The sequence below is a fragment of the Bacidia gigantensis genome, assembly GCF_019456465.1.
Source record: "Bacidia gigantensis strain McMullin 20006 chromosome Unknown contig_134, whole genome shotgun sequence".
Lineage (NCBI taxonomy): Eukaryota > Fungi > Ascomycota > Lecanoromycetes > Lecanorales > Ramalinaceae > Bacidia > Bacidia gigantensis.
This window is the reverse complement of record NW_025408593.1, coordinates 1350400-1372776: the sequence shown is the minus strand read 5'-3', so window position 1 is coordinate 1372776 and position 22377 is coordinate 1350400. Positions and strand designations below refer to the sequence as shown.

The window sequence follows — 22377 nt, the reverse complement described above, 5'->3', positions numbered from 1 at the left end:
AATAAGCTTTTTTTACTAGATTTATTATTAAGATTATTATTAGCTTAATATATCTTAATATTATAGTATTTATACTATTTTATATATTTATAGTAATTATTAGTTATTATATTATTTACTAGCTTATAGTAAAGTTTTTTTAAATTAGTTTATTTTAAGTTTTAGATTTTAAAAAGGTTATTAAATTTAAAAAGGATAATAGCGATAGTAAAATAAATATAAAATTTATTAAAAGTCTTATCTTTATTTCTATTTAAGCTTATAAAAAACTTAGAATTATATAATAAAATATTAGCTTTAATTACTTTATTAGTTTTTTTAAATATATTATTTAGGTTTTATTATATTTTATTAATAATAAAATAAAAGCTTACTATACTAATAAATATATAAAATTTAATAATATTAAATACTAATTCTTTATAATAATTACAAACAAAGTTAATTTTATAACATTTAAAAGGGTATAGTACTACACTATAAAAAAGTTTAAAAAAGTATTATAATTACTAGGCTTTATATTATTTATAATTATTTATTTTTTTAAACTTATCTAAGTTAAAATAATATTTATTATTATTTAAAATAAATATATTTTTAGTATATAAATATATATTTACTTTATAGGTTACTTATTAAGGTATAAAGTTATTTCTTTTATTAAGTTTTAAATTATAATTTTTATTAAGTATAAATATAACTTTTTTTATATTAGCTTAGAAGTATTATATTTCTTATTTAAAGTTTTAACTTAGTATAATATATTATTTATATTATTATAATATAGTTTATAGGTAGCTTAAACCTTAGTAAGATTTTAAAGTATTATTTTTAACTATTAATTAACTTTTTTTTCTTAAATATTAATTATAATTATAACTTTTTTATTATTATAAAGTATTTTATTTATTTAAATTATTAAAACTTTTAGCTTTTAGCTTTTTTTTTTTTATATTAAAACCAACTTTATATTTAACCTATTAGTTATTAATAGTTAATTTTTATATTTAAAATTATATATTATAGAAATTATATTAATAATAGTATTATATTATATAATAAGTTTATTTTTAATATTTTTTACTAACTTAGTTATATTATATATATAGGTTATAATACTTCTATTTATTTTGCTTAAATGGATAGCGTTACTTTATTTAAAGTTAAAAGTAAAATAAGTTTTCTTTATAATTTTATACTTTAACAATATTACTAATATATATTCAACTTAATTAATAATTTTTTAGATTTTATTATAGTTTTCTTTATCTTTTATAATATTTATTTCTTATATTTTAAATTATTATATAGCTATAGCTAGCTTTTATAAAACTTTATTTTCTATAATAATATAAGTAAAATTATATTTACTTTTTATATTAGAATTATTTTTAAAAAATTACTTAAAGGTTCTATTAATATTAAATAAAGTTTAAAAAAAAGTAGCTACTTAAAAATAGAGTATTGCTAAGACTATAGATTATAAAATATATAATATTTATAGTTTTCTTAATAATTTCCTATATATCTTTTTTTTTCTAATTTATAAGTCATTATATTTAAGTATTTTAGGTATATAAATACTAATAACTTTATTAGGTTATATAATATTTAAAAGATATTATAATATTATTTTTAAAAATTTCTATTATATTTAAATAGTATTTTTATTATTATTATTATAAGTAAAGGTATTAGATCCTTTATACTAGTAATAATTAAAATTATATTAAGGCCTTAGAATAGTAGTTTAGAAGATTAATAAAATTTTAACTATAAGTAGAAGTCTATTTAAAAATTAGATAAAAGTATAGATAAGTATATACGCTAAGCCTAATTAGGCTTAGCGCCCACTCTAAGCGAATACTTGCGCTAAGCTAGGCCTAGAGCTATTATAATTATATAAAAAATATTTATTTTTAAATATTAGTATTATAAGTATAGCTATATAGTTATAGTAAGAGAGTTAAAGTAAACTTATATAAACTTAAAATAAATAATAAAAGCTTTTTATAAAAAGGTAAATATTTCCTATAATATTAAATAAAATAAAAAATAAAAGAAGTAATTAAACTTAAAGAAGAAAAATATATTCTTAAATAAAAATTTATTAATTTTTAACTATTTATATTTATTTTATTATAATAATATAGATTATAAGATTTATATTAATATTTAATTATAATAATATTCTTTTTTAACATTTAATATATAAAATTTATTATTTTATATTTATTTTATATTAATTTTATTTTTAAATCTATATAAACTTCTATTTTAATAATTATTTAATAACTTTAAAATCTAAAGTCTTAATAAATAGCTTTAGTAATTAATAAACTATATACTCTAGTTAATATATAATATTAAATTAATTAATATATATTTACTAAATGAATAATAATTATAAAGAATAAAATATAACCTAAGTATTTTTATCTTTTATATAGTAATATATATAATATTTATTATTTTTATTTTTAAATATATAATTAAATATTATACTTAGAAAGCTTTTCTAGTAAATATTTTTATATTATAATAGTCTTTTATAATATAATTTTGCTTAGTAAATATATATTTAAAATTAAAATACTAGGGTATAAAGCTTTAACTTAGGTATAAAAATAAAATTATTAATATATATAAAGTTTTTCTTAACTATTTTATTAATTAATTTTTTAACCTTAAGTAATAAATATATATAAATAGTATTTTAGTTCTAGAATTTATATTATTTTATTATATTTATAAGTCCATTAAACTTATTTATTTTAAATTTATATAAGAAATATATTTTAATATAATATTATTTCTTAAAAATATTTATTTAATATATTATTATATTTACTAGTTTAATATATAAATTTTATATATAATTCTTAGCTTTTAGAAAATATAATAATATTATAATAAATAATTATAAAAAGCTAATAATATTTATTATAATATTAATTCTTAATTTAACTTAAATAAAATATATTTCATTAATTTTAATCTATAATAAGACTAATATTATAATATTTTTATTAATTATTAACTATAGTTTATATATATTATAATAGAAAAACTTACTTATTATTATTTATTTTATTAGTAAAAATTCTAGTACTAAGAGGTGCAATAGCCTTATAAAATATATATTTTACAAGGTACTATAATTAGCTAATTACATATATAAGCTTAATAAAAAACTATAAAGCTTTAGTAAAAATAAACTTTTTCTTTATTTTAAAATACTTATATCTCGTTTAATATTATATGTATTTTAAAAATCTTAAAAGATTTGAAATCTACGTTAAAAGTAGCCTTAATAAGTAATTTATTAAGCTATAATACCCTATATTAAAGGAGGGGTTTTTAAAAAGGTTTTATTTTTTTAGTTTACAAACTGCTTACTATTTGCGCGCAATCTACAAGCAAACTATATATAAAAGTAGATATATACTTTCCTATATTCCGCGTATTCTACGCGGAATATAGGCTAAAAATTTTTGCTAATATAATAATAGTTTTTAAAAAGAATTTTTATATATTTTAAATTAAGTTCTTAATACTTAGAAGAGTTAAATTTTCTTTAGTAAGAAATTTCTATAGAAGACTATATATTAAAAAAATATATTTTATTCTCTAATCCTTAAACAATACACCGTATGGAGAAAGTGATTTATATGTTTTCCGCGTCGGGATGCCACTAGCTGCCTTGACACCATTATTAGACTTATTAGATTGGATATCAAATTTTTGGAACTCTAGCCCATCTGCTAAAGGCGACCCAGGAGCTCGCAATTTTGGTCCCATTTCCGTTCGTACAGAAGACGTAGATGCCTCTCGACTCGCAGATATGGTCTGCTTGGCACGTGGTCTATCCTCATATTGAGATGAATCGCTTAACTGAGCGTCGCCTGATCTCGGCCTCGATTGAGTGGCAGACTGTCTCTGCAAAGTTTGCAATGAAGGACGCGCTCTGTAAGGATTCCTCTCAGCTGAGTCAATTGGCTCCGAGTTTGCGCTTTCACTGCTGATTGCATCGACACTTTCCCAAGGAAGGGCCGGTGCGGAGTTGAAGGGTTGGGAAGGTGAACCAGATGATTCTTGTGCGTAAGGACTTGTAGGTGGAGCAGAATCAGAGCCACCTTCCTCAGCATCTACGAGAATGATAGCCCAGACGCCAACGACATCTCCAGGCCCGAGCAGTGGAGTGCAGTGGATCCAGCAAACTTCGCTGATTCTCTGATTGCTTCGAAGCCACTTGACTTTCGCAGTGACCTTCCTCCCGGCCTCTAAGGCCTGCACTAGAGCTTGCAGAATTCGCGTACTCGCACCAATCAAGCTCAAAAGCGGAGCCTGGACTAGATTCAAATTCCCCAAGTCTTGCGATGTAAAAATGACCTTGAGCGAGGGATACGGTCTTAGCACAACAAACTGCAATATTCAGCCTGGCCCTCCTTGAGCTACACATATACATACGTGTGAATAAAATCCTAGTGCTGGAGGCGCAGGGATTGAATCAGAGAAAGTCGTCCCCTTCTCAAAACCTCTAGAGTCATTGTGAAGGGCTGTATGCCCCTGGCTGGCACCGCCTGTTGACCCAATGATTTGCTGACTAGACATCAAACTCGATCGTGTGTTCTCTATGTCGTCTGCATCCAAAGCGTTTAGAAAGTTCTCAAAAGCCACTTTTTCCGAGTCTTCTACTTTGGCATCGGCCTGAGAGTCGGTTCGTTGTACTCCGCCTTGGTTGTCGAGGAAGTCCTGCACCGTTGGTAAAGTTCGCTTGCTATGCAGCAATGATGTCGCGTCAAATTGCGCCCCAAGCTATTTCAGTTAGAGCACAACAGTGATACCAAGCCTTCAAGCAGTGCTTACGAAGTATCGGACGTTCCCAGACTGATCGCACAATGGCACACTTGCAATCAAATTTAGAAACTGCAGGCCGTCACGGCGACTACACGGTCAGCAATACAGTCAAGAACAAAGTTTTGCATCTGAGACGCATCCGAGGCTTTGACAGAGCTGTGTTGTCTGTCAAACATGCTAAGATAACACCGCGACCAAGATGCATAAAAAGCTGAAGGATAATAGAGGGATGAGGTGATTGCAGCTGATATCTGAGCATTGTGCTATACAACATTGGAAATGGTCACGAATTCTAGAAAATCGGTTGATTGAACCAACCAACAGGCGACCTGAAAGGTGGATCTTAGGCAGACTTAGAAGCACCATGGACTATTCTTGTGACAGACCAACAAACGGAAAGCAAATATGACTCACTAATTCAGAAGTAGCTCGCAATGCTGTTTCCCACCATCTATCGCAGACCGAAAGCGGCCTCTACCTAACTTGCAGGTTCTTTGACCATTGAGAAAACGGCAATTGTGTCCTAACACCTCGTCTCTTTGGTAACCTGTCATCTGTTGGAATCCTTCCGAGGTGAATATGATAGGATTGTCAGATCTCGCAGGATCTGAAAGAACGAAGACTTCGGCCACGTTTCCAAGTATTTTGGCCGACGTGTTTCGCTTACCACTCACCTGAGCGGTCAATGCCTGTTCGATCTCATGGCTGTAGTAACCGATGACGAAATTTCTAAAATCGTCTTGGACAAGGGAGTCAAGCACTAGCTCCAGCTTGTCCTGAACGAGCCATGGCATTGAGATGCTCCCTAGGCCCACAAGGCTTTGGTCAGGATTATCGGTTTTCAAATCGCGTACGATCGCTTCCGCATACTCAAGACATCTTAGTGCCTTGGTGAGTCTGTCGAAGCACTTCAAACGCGAAAGCGAATGAGGCCGCTGTGTCGTGAGAAAAAGTCTGAATTTTAGTAACAAATCTTTATCCCGCAAGACAAAGGCTAGATGCTGACGAGAGAATAAGAAACTGGCCAGCTTCTCTATTCCTGAAGCTTGTTCGTTACTGCGCTCTGAGGACGTTTCATCTTGGCGTAGAGAATGGTGCTGACCCTGCTCTTGGCCACTCAAGTCTATCTTACTCACTCTGTCAATGTCATTTGAAGCAGCATCGAGAAAGGCATCATTTTCCTGTATTGGGGATAACCCAACTTTGTTTACGCCCTTGCTGGATTTCCGGGGGCTTGGGGCTTCCACGAGTGGCGCATGATTTGACGAAAGCCTTCCGTCAAAAAAGAAGGTCAATGTCAGCGCTTCTGATGGCGGCGAGTCGTGAACGGGGTTTTACGTACTGGTCGAAGCGACGCCCGGGATTATAGAAATCATACCTCGAAGGATCGAACCCATCACCCACCTTCAAGCCATAATCTGCGCTAGGCGATGCTGGAGCTCCACCATCGTCGTTGATACGAGTTTCCTTTTGCATCTGGGCGCGTTGCAGGAGAGCAACGAGTGCTTCATCTAGAACGAGTACTTCGGCAGGGCCGAAAGATTGATGAAATCATCAACAATGTAAAACTGTTGCAATCCAGCGTTAGACGCAGCAAATGATTGGAGCCGTACCGCAGCGCTCGTTCGTAAGACAGAAGAATAGTAATGTTGGACCTTTGCCAGAGAACAGAATGAGGGAAATGAGCTAAAAGTCTAGTGATGCAATCTTGAGCGGCCTTGCCCCTTAGCAGCCGGACCTGAGCTGCTCCTCCCACCTGAGTCGCGATGTCATTGGATCGGAAAAGACCGTAATTCGACAAGACGTTGGCCCGCTTGAGGTAGCGCCGTAGCGGTGATGTACTAACAGCTGCTAACGAGCACTTAGACGAGCTAGTGGTACGAGCCTAGAATCTACCTTGGCAAAAGTCGCTAAAAGGAAGATGGGTGGGAGATCGAATCGAGATGGGGAAATAAGCTAGAGAAATCGTGATGTACCCTACACTTTGCCGCGCCATCAATCCCTTCTCCTCAGCCTGTTGACGATTGTCTTATTGAGACATTAGGAAGAAGAAGATGTTTATGTGTTTTCAGCGTAACTGGTCGTGACATTTGAACTTAGTTTGTAAAAAGCCACGTCGGACTTCGGAAGCAAATTCGCAATGGCGCAAGTGACAGACTTGGTAGCTCCTTTCTCTAATGGGCAACCAAGCCCGGACCTGCTCTCTGTTAATGGCACGAAAAAGGGTCAAGGCTCGCAGCATCAAAGCCTCTCGAGTGCGGGCGACGATTCAAGGCCGTACGATCCTCCGTCTACTTCCTTCTCGAACCCTAAGAAGAGCGCCGCAAGTGACAGATCACAAAATGGGATGGCAGATTTCTTTAGGTATGGGACTTGCAGCGTTGATATGGACTTCCTTGCTCATCACTCTACCTGCGAAGTCCCGAGGTTTTTCAGATCGTATTGCACAACCCAACCACCGCTCATCGGCTGTTGAAGTTTAGTCAGGCCCGAATGTGCGGAGAGAACATGGAGTTCTTGGAGAAGGTACGTGCCTGCGCGCTCCGTCCCGCATACAGTGAAGCCTGTTTGGCTTCGCAAGAGCGTACGGGGATGCTCGTAACTTCGCTTTCCAAATCAACATCAACTGTGAGAGGCCAAAGCTTATGATTATCCTTCTAACCAATCAATATACGGGAAAGCTGTTCTTAAAATCATTGGAACGCCAGATGGGCATTGCCTTGTCTGAATGGCTATACTAACGCATCTTTCACCATCAGGTTGACCGTTACAATACTCTACTCGACGAGCTTACTACGGTCATGTCAGAGATACACTCTAACTACACATCAAACGAAGCGCCCCAGCAGCTCGGAATTGACAACAGTACTTTGAGACGCGCAAATGCAGAGCTGAAAGATAAGACAGTTTCAGTATTACCGGTCATGGAATCGCTTTTTGCCGATGCTCAGAGCGAGGTTGAATCGTTAATTCGGGCGGCTGGTAGGGATTCCCATCCCCACTTCTACTGTTGGCAACTGTGGTACTTATGAGGCACTGTGATAGTATATCCGCGCTTCGTCAAGTATCAAATGACCAACAGCGCCTCAAAAGCACTCTCATCTGACCCTAAGAAGTACCAAGGACTCGGCGACTGCTTTTGTTTGACAGATCCTAAGTGAGGCATTTTTGCACAATAAGGTGTAAGCGCAGCTGACGAAACGACCCTAGCAAAGCAGACAATCCAATCGTGTATGCCTCAGACGGGTTTGTTCAAGTTACAGGCTATTCAAGACCTGAAGTCGGTAAGCCTTGAGTATTTCTCTTTGCAACCGTAGGTTTCGGAAGCTCAACCGAGCTTCTATATGCTTACAACATGTGACGAAGGCCTCTCCAAGCCTCGCTGTAGACTGAATCCTTTCTAAGAAGGCAATACCTTTTGTTGGAGATGACCCTCCCTTTATTTCTTACACCATTGTAAAGTATAGACTTTTATCAATGCAAAAGAACGCTGTGGAAATGACTGGCCTCATAGAAAATCTCTTATTGCTTCTGGATACTTAGAACCCGAAGATCTACCATTGCTCTATGGTCTGAATGGACTTGACTGACTTCATAAGTCCCTAGAAATTGTCGATTTCTGCAGGGTAAATACACTGATCGGGCCGCAACCAAGCGACTAAAGACATCGATCGAGACTCGTGAAGAAACAGTTGAGCTCCTACTGAACTACAAAAAAACCGGCGAGCCGTTCTGGAACTTACTTTATGTCGGTGAGCGCGATTTCTACAGGATTTTGAAATTCTGCGCCCTAATGACGATCGATAGCGCCTTTGTACGATGCCAACGGAAGGCTGGCATTCTATATTGGTGGACAGATCAACTGTTCAACCACCATTCGCAGCAACAATGATGTGCTTCGTATTCTCTCAATGTCCGAAAATCCAGAGGAAGAAAAGGTACTTGTCAATGACGTTCAGAGCCAAAAGTCTTCGAAGCGGAGCTTCTTCGGTCTTCGCAAAGAGAATACTCAGCAGCCACCACAGAGCACCAGAAAGGTCGAGGTGAGGGGTACAGGCATGGAGCCTGCGCTCTTGAAACAGATCGGAAGCTTGGATTTCCGATCTCAGATGGAAAGGTTCTATACCGCGTACTCCAAGTATGTTGTGGTCAGCTACGATAACTTCCTCATCCAGCACTATTCTCAAGGGATAGTTGACACTCTCGGCATCGAAGCTCGGACCGACCATGACTTCGTCGGGAGTAATATTTTCAAATTCCTAGGGAATCACACTACCACGTTACCACGCGAATTCAAATCAAAGGTGCAATACGCAATTAAACATGGGCAAGCGATATCGGCCAGCATCAGTCTTTTCACCTTGAGTTCTCTGGCTCGACGAGCAGACGACAAGTTCTTCACACATTGGACACCGACCAAAGATGAAAAGGGCAATGTCAAATATGTCATTGTTACGCTGAGCTCGGTAATGTATGACTGATAGTACACTATCAATCTCTAGGCTTTGGGGAAAGAGATAGAACTCGGGCCTTTCAACTGCCGTTTTTTGATTGAGAAAGTCTCTGTGATAATGAGAATCTGCGACTTTGCTGGCGAAAACTTTGCATTTGGGAATGTTTGTTGCAATGAATTTCCATATTTTGGCGCTGGTGCCTTGGAGGCCTAGGATTTACAAGATATATCATACATAGAAGTCATCCAAGTAGTCCATCCTTTAGGTCATAGTTGTCATGATGTCTATGCTCTGGAGTACCATTAGAGAGTCTCGGATTTCTTATTATGAGATGTCGGAAAGGTCTCCTGAAAGCACCAAGAAGTGGGTGTTATCGATAAGCCAACATGACCTTTTTGCCAACTCATGGCTAGCAACCCGACTACACGCCATTTCATGCCAAATTGCTGCTTTTGACTCCCTCCGATCAAGATGGTAGAAACTGTAGAGACTGAAGCACCCAAGGAAAGATTCGCACCCAAAGATCCACCAAAGGATGACCCCATCAGCATAGAAGAGCTCGCCAAATGCGATGGTAAGCTTCGCATTAAGTCATATCAGGCTTCGGCAAAGCAGGCTGATCTCTTGAATTTCAAAGGTAAATCTGCAGACCATCCAACATACGTGGCAATCAAAGGCACCGTCTTCGATGTATCAGGAAACAAGGCATACGTGCCTGGCGCGGGCTATAATTGTACGCAACCCTCCTCTACCCTCGCTCCTGAGGTTCTACAAGCAGTCTAAAAGAAGAATCACAGTATAGCTGACAGTCACTAGTGTTCGCAGGCAAAGATGCATCACGAGCCCTTGCCAAAACCTCATTAAAACATGAAGATTGCAGTCCGGTCTGGGAAGATTTGCCGGAGAAAGAGCAGAAGGTATTGGGCGATTGGTATACGTTCTTTGAGAAACGATATAACATTGTGGGGAAAGTGCAAGAAATGGCCTGAAAATCGTAATGATACCAATTTGTATGGAAACAGCGAGAGGACTTGCATTGGCGCATTCATGGCTTCGAATGCGTTGTTATACTAGAACTTTTCCTATCCACCGAAAGAAGCCTTGCTCTTCCGTGCCTTACGATTGGCACGTTTGCGACCAATGATGCGCTGGCGACTGGATACTTCGGTGCCTCCTGAAGCTATCTTCCGGGTCAGCTCGCGATTGGCTTCGGCGTTAGTGTCGCTGCCATTCTCTCTTGGGACTTGATTCGTCTGCTTCTCGACCAGCCCTCTAGCCAATGCACCTCGCTCACGTGCTTTGCCTTCTCGCTGCTGGCGGCGTTGGACCACTTGGGCATTTTCGACGGCAAATTCAACGATCAGCCGTCTCTTCCTTTCTTGGTCGACAGGGGCGACTACTTGATCTTCTGATTGAGGCTTTGGAGGACGTACAAGATGACCGTTCAGCCAACGCAGTCCCATCAATGCCCACCGATGTGTTGTGTACTCAATGAAACCGTAGCCCCTGCTTCTACCTGCATTGCCATCACTAGCAACCTTCGCACCATCTCGACCTTCAAAGATGATTTTTGCTTGCTTTACGATCCCCTTGCCTTTGAGTTTTCGATCCCTCTCAGCCTGTCTCATAGTCTCCCCACCACGTGAAAGCTCCTCCTTCGATAGCTGTTTGCGGCGGCTAGCTTTTACGTCTTCTGCGAAGCCAACCGCTGCTTCTCGAGCCAGAGCTTTCAATCCTTGCGACGTAATGCTTCGAGGTAGATTTCGAACCGAAAGGCGGGTCAGACTCAGATGAAGTGTGGGATTGCTACTGATGAGTTTCCGTCTCTGCTTTGCGCTCTCCTCCCGCATCCTGATCTCTGGCGGCGAGAGGTTCTGGTAGAGAGGGTGATTGGATGAGATGGTGCCCTCACTTAATAAATATGTCCGCCGCTTATCGTTCTCACGTACACTTTGCTGCTGGGCATTACTCACGGCTAGCCGAGCAGCCTCGACTCGGTCTACGGCGCGGGAGATTAGGAGCGTACGGTTATCGAGGATAAATTGGCCGTTATTATCTCCAGTGTTGTCCTCGAGAATCGAGCGTCGGGAGACCGGACCTGAGGATTGGGGAGGTGGTGCTTCTTTGAGGCAAGACGTTGCATCCTCCGGGTTGATGAACGACACAAAGCCTGTCCCTTTTGAATAATTTGTGGCCGGATCTCTGACAACCCTTGCATATCTGACGTGGCCGAATTGACTAAAATGTTCCCGAAGAGAATCATCGTCTACAATGAACGAGACATTGCGAACGAACAGGGTCGACGACTGTCCATCGATTTGCAAAGCCTTAGTAGACGACATCTTTTCGTGGGTACGTTTCTCGCCCTCCATCTCAAAGTTTCCTTGAGCTTTGGACGCATCGTCAATGTCATCATCGCCATCAGGTGTATCAGGAACGTCTTGTTCGTGCTCACTTTCTGACTTGACGCTATCGTCAACAGGTGAGCTGTCTGCATCCTTTGTTTCGCCCTGCTGAGCTTGTTCCCACAGCTCTTTGGCAACGGCCCAATCAACGGCGAGCGTTCGTCCATCAATCATTTTGCCATTCACGCCCTGTATAGCCTTTTCGGCGTTCTTGCGGCCTCGCATAACAATGAAGCCAAAACCGGGCGACTGCCCCGGCTTTGTTTTGGGAAAATTGACGTGTTTAATCTTGCCATAACTCATGAAAAGCTTAGAAAGCTCGTCTTCGCTCTTGATCGTCCACGGTATGTTTCTCACGATCAGCTTTGGCGGAGGTTGAAATCGTTGCGAGTGGTCTGCCTTCGGAATACTCTTGTGCAATCCAGAGGACTCGGCTCCACGTTCACGATGTCGAGGTTCAGCGACATCGACCATGATCTTGCGTCCTTGGAATTGGGCGCCATTGAATTCTTGTTGTGCGCTCCTCGCGTCTTCTGCGTCTGCGAAGGATACGAAGCCAAACCCTTTACACTGGTTTGTTGCTTTATCGACGACGGCAGTAGCATACTTCAGCGGGTAGGATTGAGAAAAAAATTCGGCAAGGCCTTCTGATGTTGCGGATGCAGGCAATGATCGCACAAAGAGGGATTTCCTTCCGCGTCGATGCTCTTGCGGGGTTGCTGGCTGCCGCTCGACACTGGAATCCGCACCTTCAGAACTGTATGCGGTTACCTTGTCTTCACCTCCAACGCTCAGTCGCTGTCTCTTGATCCTTGACATCTTACTTGACCCTAGCTTGACTGCCTGGGGTCTCAATCTCAATTTTTCATCTAGAGCACCAGATAGGGTAATCCGGTTATATCCGAGGCTAGACAGTATATCACGTTATGCCTACCCAGGCCTAGCGTCACAATGAAACATACTTGTTTTCTCCGCATCGAGCCGCCGTTACCTGTCATACATTACTGCTGCCCCTATTCCCAACATAATCTTACAGCTGAGGCACGGATGAATCCTACACTTTGCCGTCGATCGATCGACTGGGATGGCCATGCGGCACCTGCCAGCCAGCGCCAGCTTCACAGAATCCTACGTGATTGTGTCTTGTGATCGCTGCTTCAACCCTCGGTTATTTCCTGGATTTGAAACCCAATCCACGAGTTCCAATTCCAAATTGTCACTGCTAGGCCCAACGCTAGTCTATCCAGGGCCTGAAATCAGCCCAGGTCTGGGCTTCAAGGGAGTGGAAAGACGAAATCGGTGACCGTGAGAAATCGAGTGCTGCACATCTATTCCAATGCTACCGGCAGGTTATTCATTTTATTGATTGATAGCTTAATTTTTTTGCCTGCTTTTGCGTGTTCAAATTTGCTCTATTTATACATATGCACTACTGTGCAGAAACACGGGCCTCGATCTTCGTCTCCAAGTGGCCAATCTTCCAGGCCTTGCGTGAGCGAGCTGCACATCTTCTTCTAATGAATCAATATACAATGAATTCCTAAGTGTGAAAAGTTTTTCATCTCGTCATCTAAAAGCCATTCGTGGTGAGCCCGGATTGGACACCGGGGTTACCGGGAATATCATTGATGGCGAGCCATCCCTTGACCGGTCGAAAGACCTTGAGTGAGAAAGTGGTGGTGTCTGGACGTAATTGCTGTCAGTTTTGGTGCCCTCTGTGCAGACAAATAGAAATAGAAATTTGTTCACGAGGAAAGAATTGCCGCTCTTCCTGATTTTGGTTCTTCTTTTCAAAGGAAATAGAGGGAGAGAAAAAGATGACGTCTAGAACTGTAAATGAAAAAAGTACTCATCGGTGAGATTTACATTCATGTTAGATTCCGGGTATGATTGATGCATCGGCAGTTCCACGCTCGTGAAAGGCGTATAGCCCATGCTGTACTGATTCATGACGTTCCCGTCCTCGAAGAAGCCGTTGGTCTTTGCTGGGCTTGGTTCAAACGACGACATGGTAGGCAATGTTGTCGGTAATGATGGTAAGTAAGTGGAATGATTTGGATAATCTGGAAAGGGTTGTGGTAGACTGTGGTACGATGGCTGATGAGAGTAAGTTGGGGGCGTTGCCGGCTCTGGCAGTGAGTAAGGATAATTGGTGTGGTGTGGTGGTGACATTGAAAGCTCGCGTTTGTAGTGCGTTGGTGAGAGGTCAGAATGATGCTCAGGATACGAAGAATATGGTGTCACTAGCGGCTCCGGTGGGTTCTTTCGGTTTTGCTGGGGTGCAGATTCCCGTTTGATCGACTGTCGTCTAGTTCCAGTGCTTCGTCGTGAATTTGTTTTCGGGGTTGTGTGAAGTTCCTGGTAAGATTGCTCCGGGGAAGGCGACGAGGAGGCTCGTTTTTCCAAGTCCTCTAAGCGTCTCTTTATTTTTTTGCCTGCGATTGTTGTTAGTCTTCGGCGCAGAGCACGCATAGCGGAGATAGACCTACGGTAGTTACGTTGCGCGATCCGGTTTTGGATTCGTCTCCGCTCCGCTAGGTCTGAGATCTTGGTCCAGTCCTCGTTTGGCTGAGCACTGGCACTAAACGCACTGCTTGTGCTGTGCGAAGAAGAGTAGCGGGGCAGGTGATGATTAGGTGAGTTGGCGTATGGTATGGGGTAGCTTGGTTGGCGCTGCATGATTGAATGCCCACAGGGCCAGGCAGCAGGAAGGATGGGATGGACGGGGTATTCTCCGCGAGGCAGAACAGTCAAAACAGTCAAGAAGTCTTGAGACGGCTTTGTGATGAAGGCGCAAGCCGAGAGCTTCCGCGGGGCTTGGGTAGTTTATATGTGGAGAGAGTGGTGAGGTGGAGGATGTGCAAGATAACAATGGGGGGGAAAGGCTAGGTAGGAAACGAGGGTTTTAATATATCAGGCTGCGGACGGAGGAACGGTGTGGCCGCGTAGATTAGGTCCCGTAAGTATACTCGTATATTAGGAGCTGGACGCTAGTGTATGCAGCTATGTAGCGTGATGCAGGCATATCCCTGTCGCTGCATGGAAGGTGCCGAGCCAAAAAACGTGGCCCTATGCGTCGATCCCATTATTATTAATCGGTCATTATTACCTGCGTCCTTCGCGAAAGCGAGAATGCTGCTAAATGCGTGGCGCCTGAATGCTCCCATTTTAATCACGGATCGTACCAGACTCGACGTGGGAGCGAAGCGAATCAGAGCCCGCCAGGAAACAAACGCTGCTTGGCTCCGTCGATGGGTGCATGGGGCTTGGTTTCCTACTTCCCTGCCTATGGCAATGGTAACGTTGCACCAAATAGGCTGTATGCCGCGAGAAGCGTTGTTCGCAGCGTGGTATGTACGGCGTGCCAATGCACAACATCGTCATCCAATGAGCAGACGCCTGCTACCGTTGTTGGCCATGCGAGGCGCACAAATTAGTCTGGATTAACAATAGCAATACCAGTCGCTTCCGTCGTCCGGCCATGCTCGCAGCATGTGTTCCTTTTTAGCACTTCGTGCTCTCACGCTTTCCCCGAAAGGGGGTATTTTGCCCATTTATCCAGATGGCTGCTAAATCACTCTTTCAGGATCTATTTTAGGATTCTTGTCGCCATCCTTGCTAGTCTTGGGAAGCTCAAGCCAAGCAGCGCGACTCGGAGCGGGCAGTGCAGTTGCTCCGCAGCTACCGTCTAGTGCAAGCCCGCAGCGAACGCCTAAAAGACTGAGCAAATAAATTGGAATTCATCCTTCGCAGGTTCTGGGTGGAACGATGGTACTACAAAGGAGCGGTCAAGTTGGCTCGGAGACTATTCGGCCACAGAGCGTCCATACTCTCTCGCGTCTGTTCATGCTTCGGCTCGCATTATTTGTGATCGTGCAGCTTCTTAGATAGGGTCCCTTTGAGCGCAATAATAATCAACTGATCTCGGGCTTTGTGTCTGCCAGCAACCCCATGCAATGTTCGATCGGTCTGACCTGCAACAGATCCCATCTTGTCCCTCTTAAGCGGCCTTGCCGACCGCTCTGCATACCTCTTCTGAGTCGGTACTTCTCTCACCGCCTTGAAGGTGCGCAACGATCTGGAATCAGTCGCCCATTATTCATCCGATAGATGCTATGGTGACATGCAGTGTTGCATCGCGAAGACTGCCTCCTGTCCAATTCAGGGCATATGCACTTCGCAGCTGACGTGTGCTCCGAGCCTTCGTCAAAGAATCTTCTTATGTTCTAGCGGTCTGAGAGAGCGTTCAATGGGCAAGACATGTGGTGCGGCTGAAAAGTATCCTGGCTGCTGGGTCACGCAATGCTCTCTGCCCTATCGACCCTTGCAACATGGCGAGTCACCCTATGCCGCCTAAGGCGGGGTGGCTCTTGCGCGCTAACGATTTAGCGTATGACTGCATACCTTGTATCCTGGAAAGTTCTCACCGCCCTTAGCTCTGCCGGGGCTTTGTTTCGCGTGGCGTCCTTCGTCACACATAGCGTCTGTAGTTTCTCAGATGCCAGACCGAGGGGAGGAGGGCGGAGATGATGCGGACTTGCGGCCTTAACAGCGAACCCGGTGAACTCACCCACGGGACAGTTGGGACTTCCCAGAGAGGATCCATCGGCACGGGCTGGTGCTGGAGAGTAGGATCATGATTATTGAATAAAGCCCTGCGATTGAATGCGTTGGCTATTCCCGGCAATCTGCTTGGCCTCCCTCTTGACGAATGCTACTCGGATGGCGCGGCCGAGTTGGGTCACGGCGTGGCACTCTTCTCTTGACGTGGGTTGCTGCCATAATTGGTCATCTCGTTCCTCGCTTAAGAGTGTGATGTGATTGATAATGCGCAAAGTGGTCAAGCGAGAAGCTTTTCGGCAGGGCAGTGCCACACCGTCCATAAGATCCCCCCTCATCACCGTTTCTGAATGAATTTCACGCGATTCGAGATTGCCAATGGTCGGCCGCCTGAAACAAGCATCAGCCTTGTCGTCTACTCGTCTGGTTGGAGAAAGTTTACGTCGCTCTCCTCGGCAACGTCAGCTAGCCCGCTTTAAGAGGGAATCTCCGCGAGGGGCTTGTGCGAGACTCTTCTCTAACCCATTTTCGGCGAGCCACTCAATTCAAGCCCATTCTTGGTGCACGGAGCTGAGGACCCTTTCCTGGCTTGATCAGAAAACAAATACATTGCGCGTCTTCCTAGTCCTCATCAATCACGTCTCTCGTTTAAGATGATCCCTTTCCAGCGGACCTAGCTTCAACAATGTATTGCCGTAGAGTAAGTAGAGTAGAGGCCGATACCAGGATCATCCCAGCCGTACCAAAACAAAACAACAATTATACTCTTGTGACTGCGCCTTCCTCATTTGCGAGGTTAGGGATCGAACTAGGTGCCGCATCAAGGTTACGCTGTTTTGGGTGGCTATGCCCTTTGACAGATCATTCTACCTGTTGAAACAGACTCGGGTTGCGTGCTCAAGCTGCTGGGTTGCCGTTTCACAGTCCTCGCTGAGTCGCTGCGAGGGCGCCCTCTCGATAATCGCATGCGTTCCTGTCGATCCCTGCACATGCGCACGTGGGAAGTGGCCCGATCAATAACGGCACAGTCACTCGGGGTGAGCGAGCACATGGCATCTGCCTCATGCCTGCAGCCATCATGCACCTCCCATGAGGCATCGACAAACGGCTGGGTCTCCTGTCGTCTCGGGGTGTATCGCTAAGGAAGGCAATGAATCGTTCTGCGACAATTTTGGGTCGCTTTCGTGTCTTGAAACAAAGTAGGGTGTCCATCTGCAGCTTCGCGGCGTACGAGTTGGGTCGAAGAAGAAAGTCGCACAATAAATCTTTATTGGAGGAACGACTACGATGAGTTGGCACGCCTCAGGCCAAAAGATACGTGTTATCCGTACTGCAACCCGGGTCCAATTAGCTTCTGAGTGCTTATCCCGCCGACTCCCAGCCGTGCACATCCTACTTTCCACTAGTAGACCTCGATACATAGTGGTGGAGAGTAGAAAACATTCTTGTTTCTACTCTGCTTTGTTCTGTGTAAGGGAGTCATGAGTCCCGAGAAGCGCACGAAAAGAACAGAGCATGGGATTCTGCATCCAAGACTTTCGGCGAGGACCACAACTGTGATTCAGATGGACCAATATTCAAGTGGTGTGCGCGCATATTGTATTATTGGATGGACTTTTTCATGCGAGGCGGGGTAGATTTGGGAAACCCCAAGCGACTTGAACTCCGAAGGTAACTGGGAAAAGGACCGATCCTTTACATTTACCTGAGGCTCTTTGCCGCTGTTTGGTGGAATCGATACCTACAACTTCTGCATAGCAGCAACATCGGTCGATTGAACATGATCCTCAATGCCTTCTATCTGCTGTTGTAGATCTTCAAGCGATACCTTGTCATCCTCCACCACCAAGTTGATCTGCAGCTTGCTGATACCATAACCCACCGGAACAAGCTTGGAAGCCCCCCATACCAACCCATCCATTTCAATTGCCCTCGTGTGGGATTCAAGCTCTTTCATGTTGGTTTCATCATCTGCCATTGGTCAGTCGAAATTGCCCCCAATACCCGTTCATCTCGAGGAAACCAAATTACCCCATGGCTTCACATCTAGTGTTACTAAGCTTTTGGCGGCTGGCTTTGTCTTTCCTTCTTTCTTCTTCTTGTAGGCCGCTAGATTAGCTTCTTTGATGCGTTTGGCTTCCTCATCCTCCGACTCATCGCTGCCGAAAAGATCCTCCTCTTCCTCCTCTGCATCAGGTGCACCTTTAGGAATGACTGTCAATTCGCTCTGCTCGGGCCCATACGTGGTATATGCTTTAGATGGGTCTCCTGGAAGCGAGGGAAATTCTGATTCATAGGATGCGATGTGCCTGTACCAACGGTAGGCATGGGGAAACTTGGCGGCTTCGGGTGTTGCTTTGATGGCCTTGAAGCAGGCGACGTCAGCCTGAGACGGACCGTACCTACGTACCTGTCAGTCTCGATAGTTGCAAAAACATGCCAATAATCCATCAGGCTAGTTGAGAATTTCAGAAGTGCGCATGGCGCTGTTTGAATAAGCATTGGGGGTCTTGAGGCCCCTCAGCAACACGGACCAAACTTTATCTCATCACATTGGAGAATTTCAGTGAGTGAAGATGTAGTCTTACCCTGCTATATAGCTTCTGGTACGAGTCCATGTGTCCAGAGCTGCGGGCTGTTAGCTTACGCAACATGATGCTACACAAAGTAGGAGATCGCATACTGGACAGTCCTGCAGCATTAGCGAAATCGAGGAAGCCCATATTGGTTTTCGGTGATAAGAAGACTGGTGGATTGGTACGTGTAAATGAGAAATGTGGATGGGGGTTTTTCCCGTAGTTATATTTTGCCGAGCTCCCATTTTTAACAGTTAAGGCAGCGGCGAACTTCCGCTACAACAGCTGCGGTTCGTCATGAAAGCGTGTGCGCGTCTCAGCTCGCGTGGAATTGAATCTAGCAAACGAGTCGTTCCATGGAGATCAGTCCCTTTAGGGGAGCTCTCTCCATGCTTTCCTTACACAGCATTGCGAACATGTGCTCCATTATGGCTGGCACATTCCACACATCGAACTTTTGCCAACCGGCCGCAACAACCTGGAGGCACCCACCGCATGAACCTCGGCGGCGAGCCAGAGAAGTCGGCTCTGGAGAGCTACGGAGTAGACTTGACAGCCAGGGCGAGGGAGGGCAAATTAGACCCAGTCATCGGTCGGGACTCCCTTATTCAACGGCTCATCCAGATACTTTCTCGGAGGACTAAGAACAACCCTGTCCTTGTAGGTTCAAGTGGAGTCGGTAAAACAGCCATCTTGGAGGGTTTGGCGCAGCGTATTGTTAGAGGGGATATACCGGAAAGCATCAAGGAGAAGCGAGTGGTGTCTCTTGATCTCGGGTTGCTGATAGCAGGCGCAAAATTCAGAGGAGATTTCGAAGAGCGCCTCAAGGCCGTCTTAAAGGAAGTGGAAGATGCCCATGGCGGTGTCATACTATTTGTCGATGAGATGCATTCTTTACTAGGTCTTGGAAAGACAGAGGGCTCAATGGACGCCTCAAACCTCTTGAAACCAGCGCTCTCGCGTGGTGAAATCCAGTGCTGTGGTGTGAGTTGAATAAAATGATCTCCTCTGCGCCTCTACGTATTGACTGTAGTAGGCTACTACTTTAAATGAGTACCGTCTAATTGAGAAGGATGCAGCACTGGCGAGGAGATTCCAACCCCTCCATGTTGGCGAACCTACTGTCTCGGATACTATTTCTATCCTCAGAGGTATCAAGGACCGCTACGAAGTCCATCATGGCGTCCGTATCACCGATGGTGCCTTGGTGGCCGCCGCCAACCTTTCCAATCGCTATATCAGCGAAAGATTCCTCCCTGATAAGGCAATTGACCTTGTTGATGAGGCTGGTAAGTGGCTGCATGTTGCACTTTCAACTGCTTTTTCGACTGCGCTGATATTCTATAGCCTCCGCACAGCGATTGCAGCAAGAAAGCAAACCTGAAGCTATTCAAAGTCTGGACCATCAAATAATGACTATACAGATAGAATTAGAAAGTTTGCGGAAAGAAAGTGATGTCCTTAGCGAAGAGCGACGTGAGAAGCTCCAGGAAGACCTTAATTCTAAATCAGATGAAGTCATCAAGCTCACACGGATATGGGAACAAGAGAGATCAGAGATAGCTGCTCTGAAGAGCGCTAAGGAGGAGCTGGAGAAAGCTCGTCTAGGACTTGAACATGCCCAGAGAATCGGTGACTTTGGCATGGCGTCAGAGCTTAGGTACTCTACGATACCGGGTTTGGAACAACGCTTGGCTAAGGAAGGCTCTGAAGCCGGCGTGAATGATGAACATAACCAAGTATTACTACACGACTCTGTTAGAGCGTCTAATATTGAAGCTGTGGTTTCTCGACAAACGGGCATCCCAGTCACTAAGCTGATGTCTAGAGAGGTGGAGAAATTGCTTCACATGGAGGACACCTTGCGAGAATCGATTCGTGGTCAAGATGAGGCGCTTACAGCCGTGGCAAATTCTGTGAGATCCCAGCGAGCTGGTCTAGCTGGCGACAATCGCCCAATAGCATCATTTCTATTCATGGGGCCTACCGGAGTGGGCAAGACAGAGCTGTGCAAAAAGCTCGCATCTTTCTTATTTTCGACAGAGAGTGCCATGATTCGATTCGACATGAGCGAATTTCAAGAGAAGCATACTATCTCAAGACTCTTAGGATCTCCAGCCGGTTACGTTGGTTATGAGGACGCAGGACAACTTACTGAAGCCGTTCGAAGAAAACCGTACGCAGTCTTGCTATTTGATGAATTTGTATGTCGTTCCCGGAGCTTTCCAGGTGTAGAACACTGACCCCAATGATCCGTTAGGAGAAAGCCCATAGAGATATTTCGTCCATCTTGCTTCAAGTGCTAGACGAAGGTTTCCTCACTGATGCGCAAGGCCACCGAGTAAGTTGCTTACAAATTGTCCTGCAGACTTTCCCCTTGTCATCTTCCACTCTGCATCCGAAGGCGTAATAGGTAGGGTGTTAATCAAAGATATCTGCAGGTTGACTTTCGCAATACAATCATCGTGATGACGACCAATCTTGGAGCAGAAATCCTGGTCAATGCAGACTTGGCAGACAGGGATGGGAATGGAGACATTGATAGTAAAACAAAGGAAGCGATCATGGCAATAGTCTCCAATGCATTTCCCCCAGAATTCATTAACCGCCTCGATGAGTTTATCCTCTTCCATCGTCTCTCAAAATCCTCGCTACGTGATATAGTCGATATCCGATTGAAGGAATTGCAAACTCGGCTTGATGACCGCCGCATCACCCTCAAGCTTGATGACAATGTCCGCGAGTGGCTTTCTGAACAATCTTTCGACTCCCGCTACGGGGCTCGCCCGCTCAATCGGACAATTTCAAAGATCAACCTTTCACTACCCTCTACTCAGCCTTCAAATGATAAGAATCTTTACATGGGAAGGTGGACTGAACTGGTCTCCTCTTTCTGTCGTGTTTTACCGATCGTATTTCCTCAAGTCTGTTTGAGAATGAGGTGAACGTGTTCATGCGGTCGGAAATTGGCTTTCGCATGTCCACTGGATATTTGGCAAGGTAGCTTCTTTTCAGTAAGCAGACTAATCAAGTCTATGCTTAATGTCCCCTTTCGTACGCCAGCCTGACCTCTTTTGATAACCTCCTCGCTTACGAATGACGCCTTGGCATCCAACCAATGCCTGCCCGCTGCAATCCGAGTTGGGCATTCGTATGATGAACATCACTAGAGCCCGGTTCTGGCGGCAAGTGTGATACTCAAAATTGCGGCAAGTCTATTAGAGTCAGAATACGATCTTTGGTTGGATGATCATGACTTCTTTAAGTTCTCGCCATTCACGTCATAATACCAAAGGTGGTAATTCGATCTTTGACGCGGATGCAAGCGAGTCGGATGCAGCACACGATGATTTCAAGGAAGTTGTTGTCATGGGTGTCAATGTTAGTAATAGAGGCGAAATCGGATGCTGCTACTATTCGGCCAGCGATGAAATTCTGCTGCTCATGTCGGATCTTAGTAATGGTGGGCTTGACATCTTAGACTCACGTGAGTGATCACATTTCTCTCTCTAGTACATTGAT

At 43.3% G+C, this 22377-nt stretch overlaps 7 protein-coding genes across 7 annotated transcripts; 3 read left to right on the top strand and 4 right to left on the bottom strand.

Annotated features, from left to right (window-relative positions):
• Window positions 1-3630: 3630 nt before the first annotated feature.
• Window positions 3631-6336, bottom strand: KY384_002193 (uncharacterized protein; the record flags this gene model as incomplete). The annotated part of the gene is made up of 6 exons (XM_044810719.1): window positions 3631-4392; window positions 4471-4818; window positions 4870-4890; window positions 4950-5016; window positions 5275-6078; window positions 6239-6336. 6 exons carry the CDS (start codon window positions 6334-6336, stop codon window positions 3631-3633), a joined length of 2100 nt encoding a protein of 699 aa, XP_044672693.1.
• A 2435-nt stretch (window positions 6337-8771) lies between these two features.
• Window positions 8772-9341, top strand: KY384_002192 (uncharacterized protein; the record flags this gene model as incomplete). Its single annotated transcript, XM_044810718.1, has 1 exon — window positions 8772-9341. One exon carries the CDS (start codon window positions 8772-8774, stop codon window positions 9339-9341), a length of 570 nt encoding a protein of 189 aa, XP_044672692.1.
• Window positions 9342-9785: 444 nt separating this feature from the next.
• KY384_002191 (uncharacterized protein) lies at window positions 9786-10303 on the top strand (the record flags this gene model as incomplete). The annotated part of the gene is made up of 2 exons (XM_044810717.1): window positions 9786-10047; window positions 10131-10303. The coding sequence occupies 2 exons, from the start codon at window positions 9786-9788 to the stop codon at window positions 10301-10303; spliced, it is 435 nt and encodes a 144-aa protein (XP_044672691.1).
• Window positions 10304-10396: 93 nt separating this feature from the next.
• On the bottom strand, window positions 10397-12745 carry KY384_002190 (uncharacterized protein; the record flags this gene model as incomplete). Its single annotated transcript, XM_044810716.1, has 2 exons — window positions 10397-12626; window positions 12720-12745. 2 exons carry the CDS (start codon window positions 12743-12745, stop codon window positions 10397-10399), a joined length of 2256 nt encoding a protein of 751 aa, XP_044672690.1.
• A 302-nt stretch (window positions 12746-13047) lies between these two features.
• KY384_002189 (uncharacterized protein) lies at window positions 13048-14398 on the bottom strand (the record flags this gene model as incomplete). The annotated part of the gene is made up of 3 exons (XM_044810715.1): window positions 13048-13131; window positions 13586-14154; window positions 14209-14398. The coding sequence occupies 3 exons, from the start codon at window positions 14396-14398 to the stop codon at window positions 13048-13050; spliced, it is 843 nt and encodes a 280-aa protein (XP_044672689.1).
• A 3622-nt stretch (window positions 14399-18020) lies between these two features.
• On the bottom strand, window positions 18021-19002 carry KY384_002188 (uncharacterized protein; the record flags this gene model as incomplete). The annotated part of the gene is given in 4 exon segments (XM_044810714.1): window positions 18021-18250; window positions 18311-18681; window positions 18868-18907; window positions 18927-19002. 4 exon segments carry the CDS (start codon window positions 19000-19002, stop codon window positions 18021-18023), a joined length of 717 nt encoding a protein of 238 aa, XP_044672688.1.
• Window positions 19003-19350: 348 nt separating this feature from the next.
• Window positions 19351-22350, top strand: HSP78 (chaperone ATPase hsp78; the record flags this gene model as incomplete). The annotated part of the gene is made up of 5 exons (XM_044810713.1): window positions 19351-19839; window positions 19892-20144; window positions 20203-21059; window positions 21297-21724; window positions 22122-22350. 5 exons carry the CDS (start codon window positions 19351-19353, stop codon window positions 22348-22350), a joined length of 2256 nt encoding a protein of 751 aa, XP_044672687.1.
• Window positions 22351-22377: the final 27 nt, after the last annotated feature.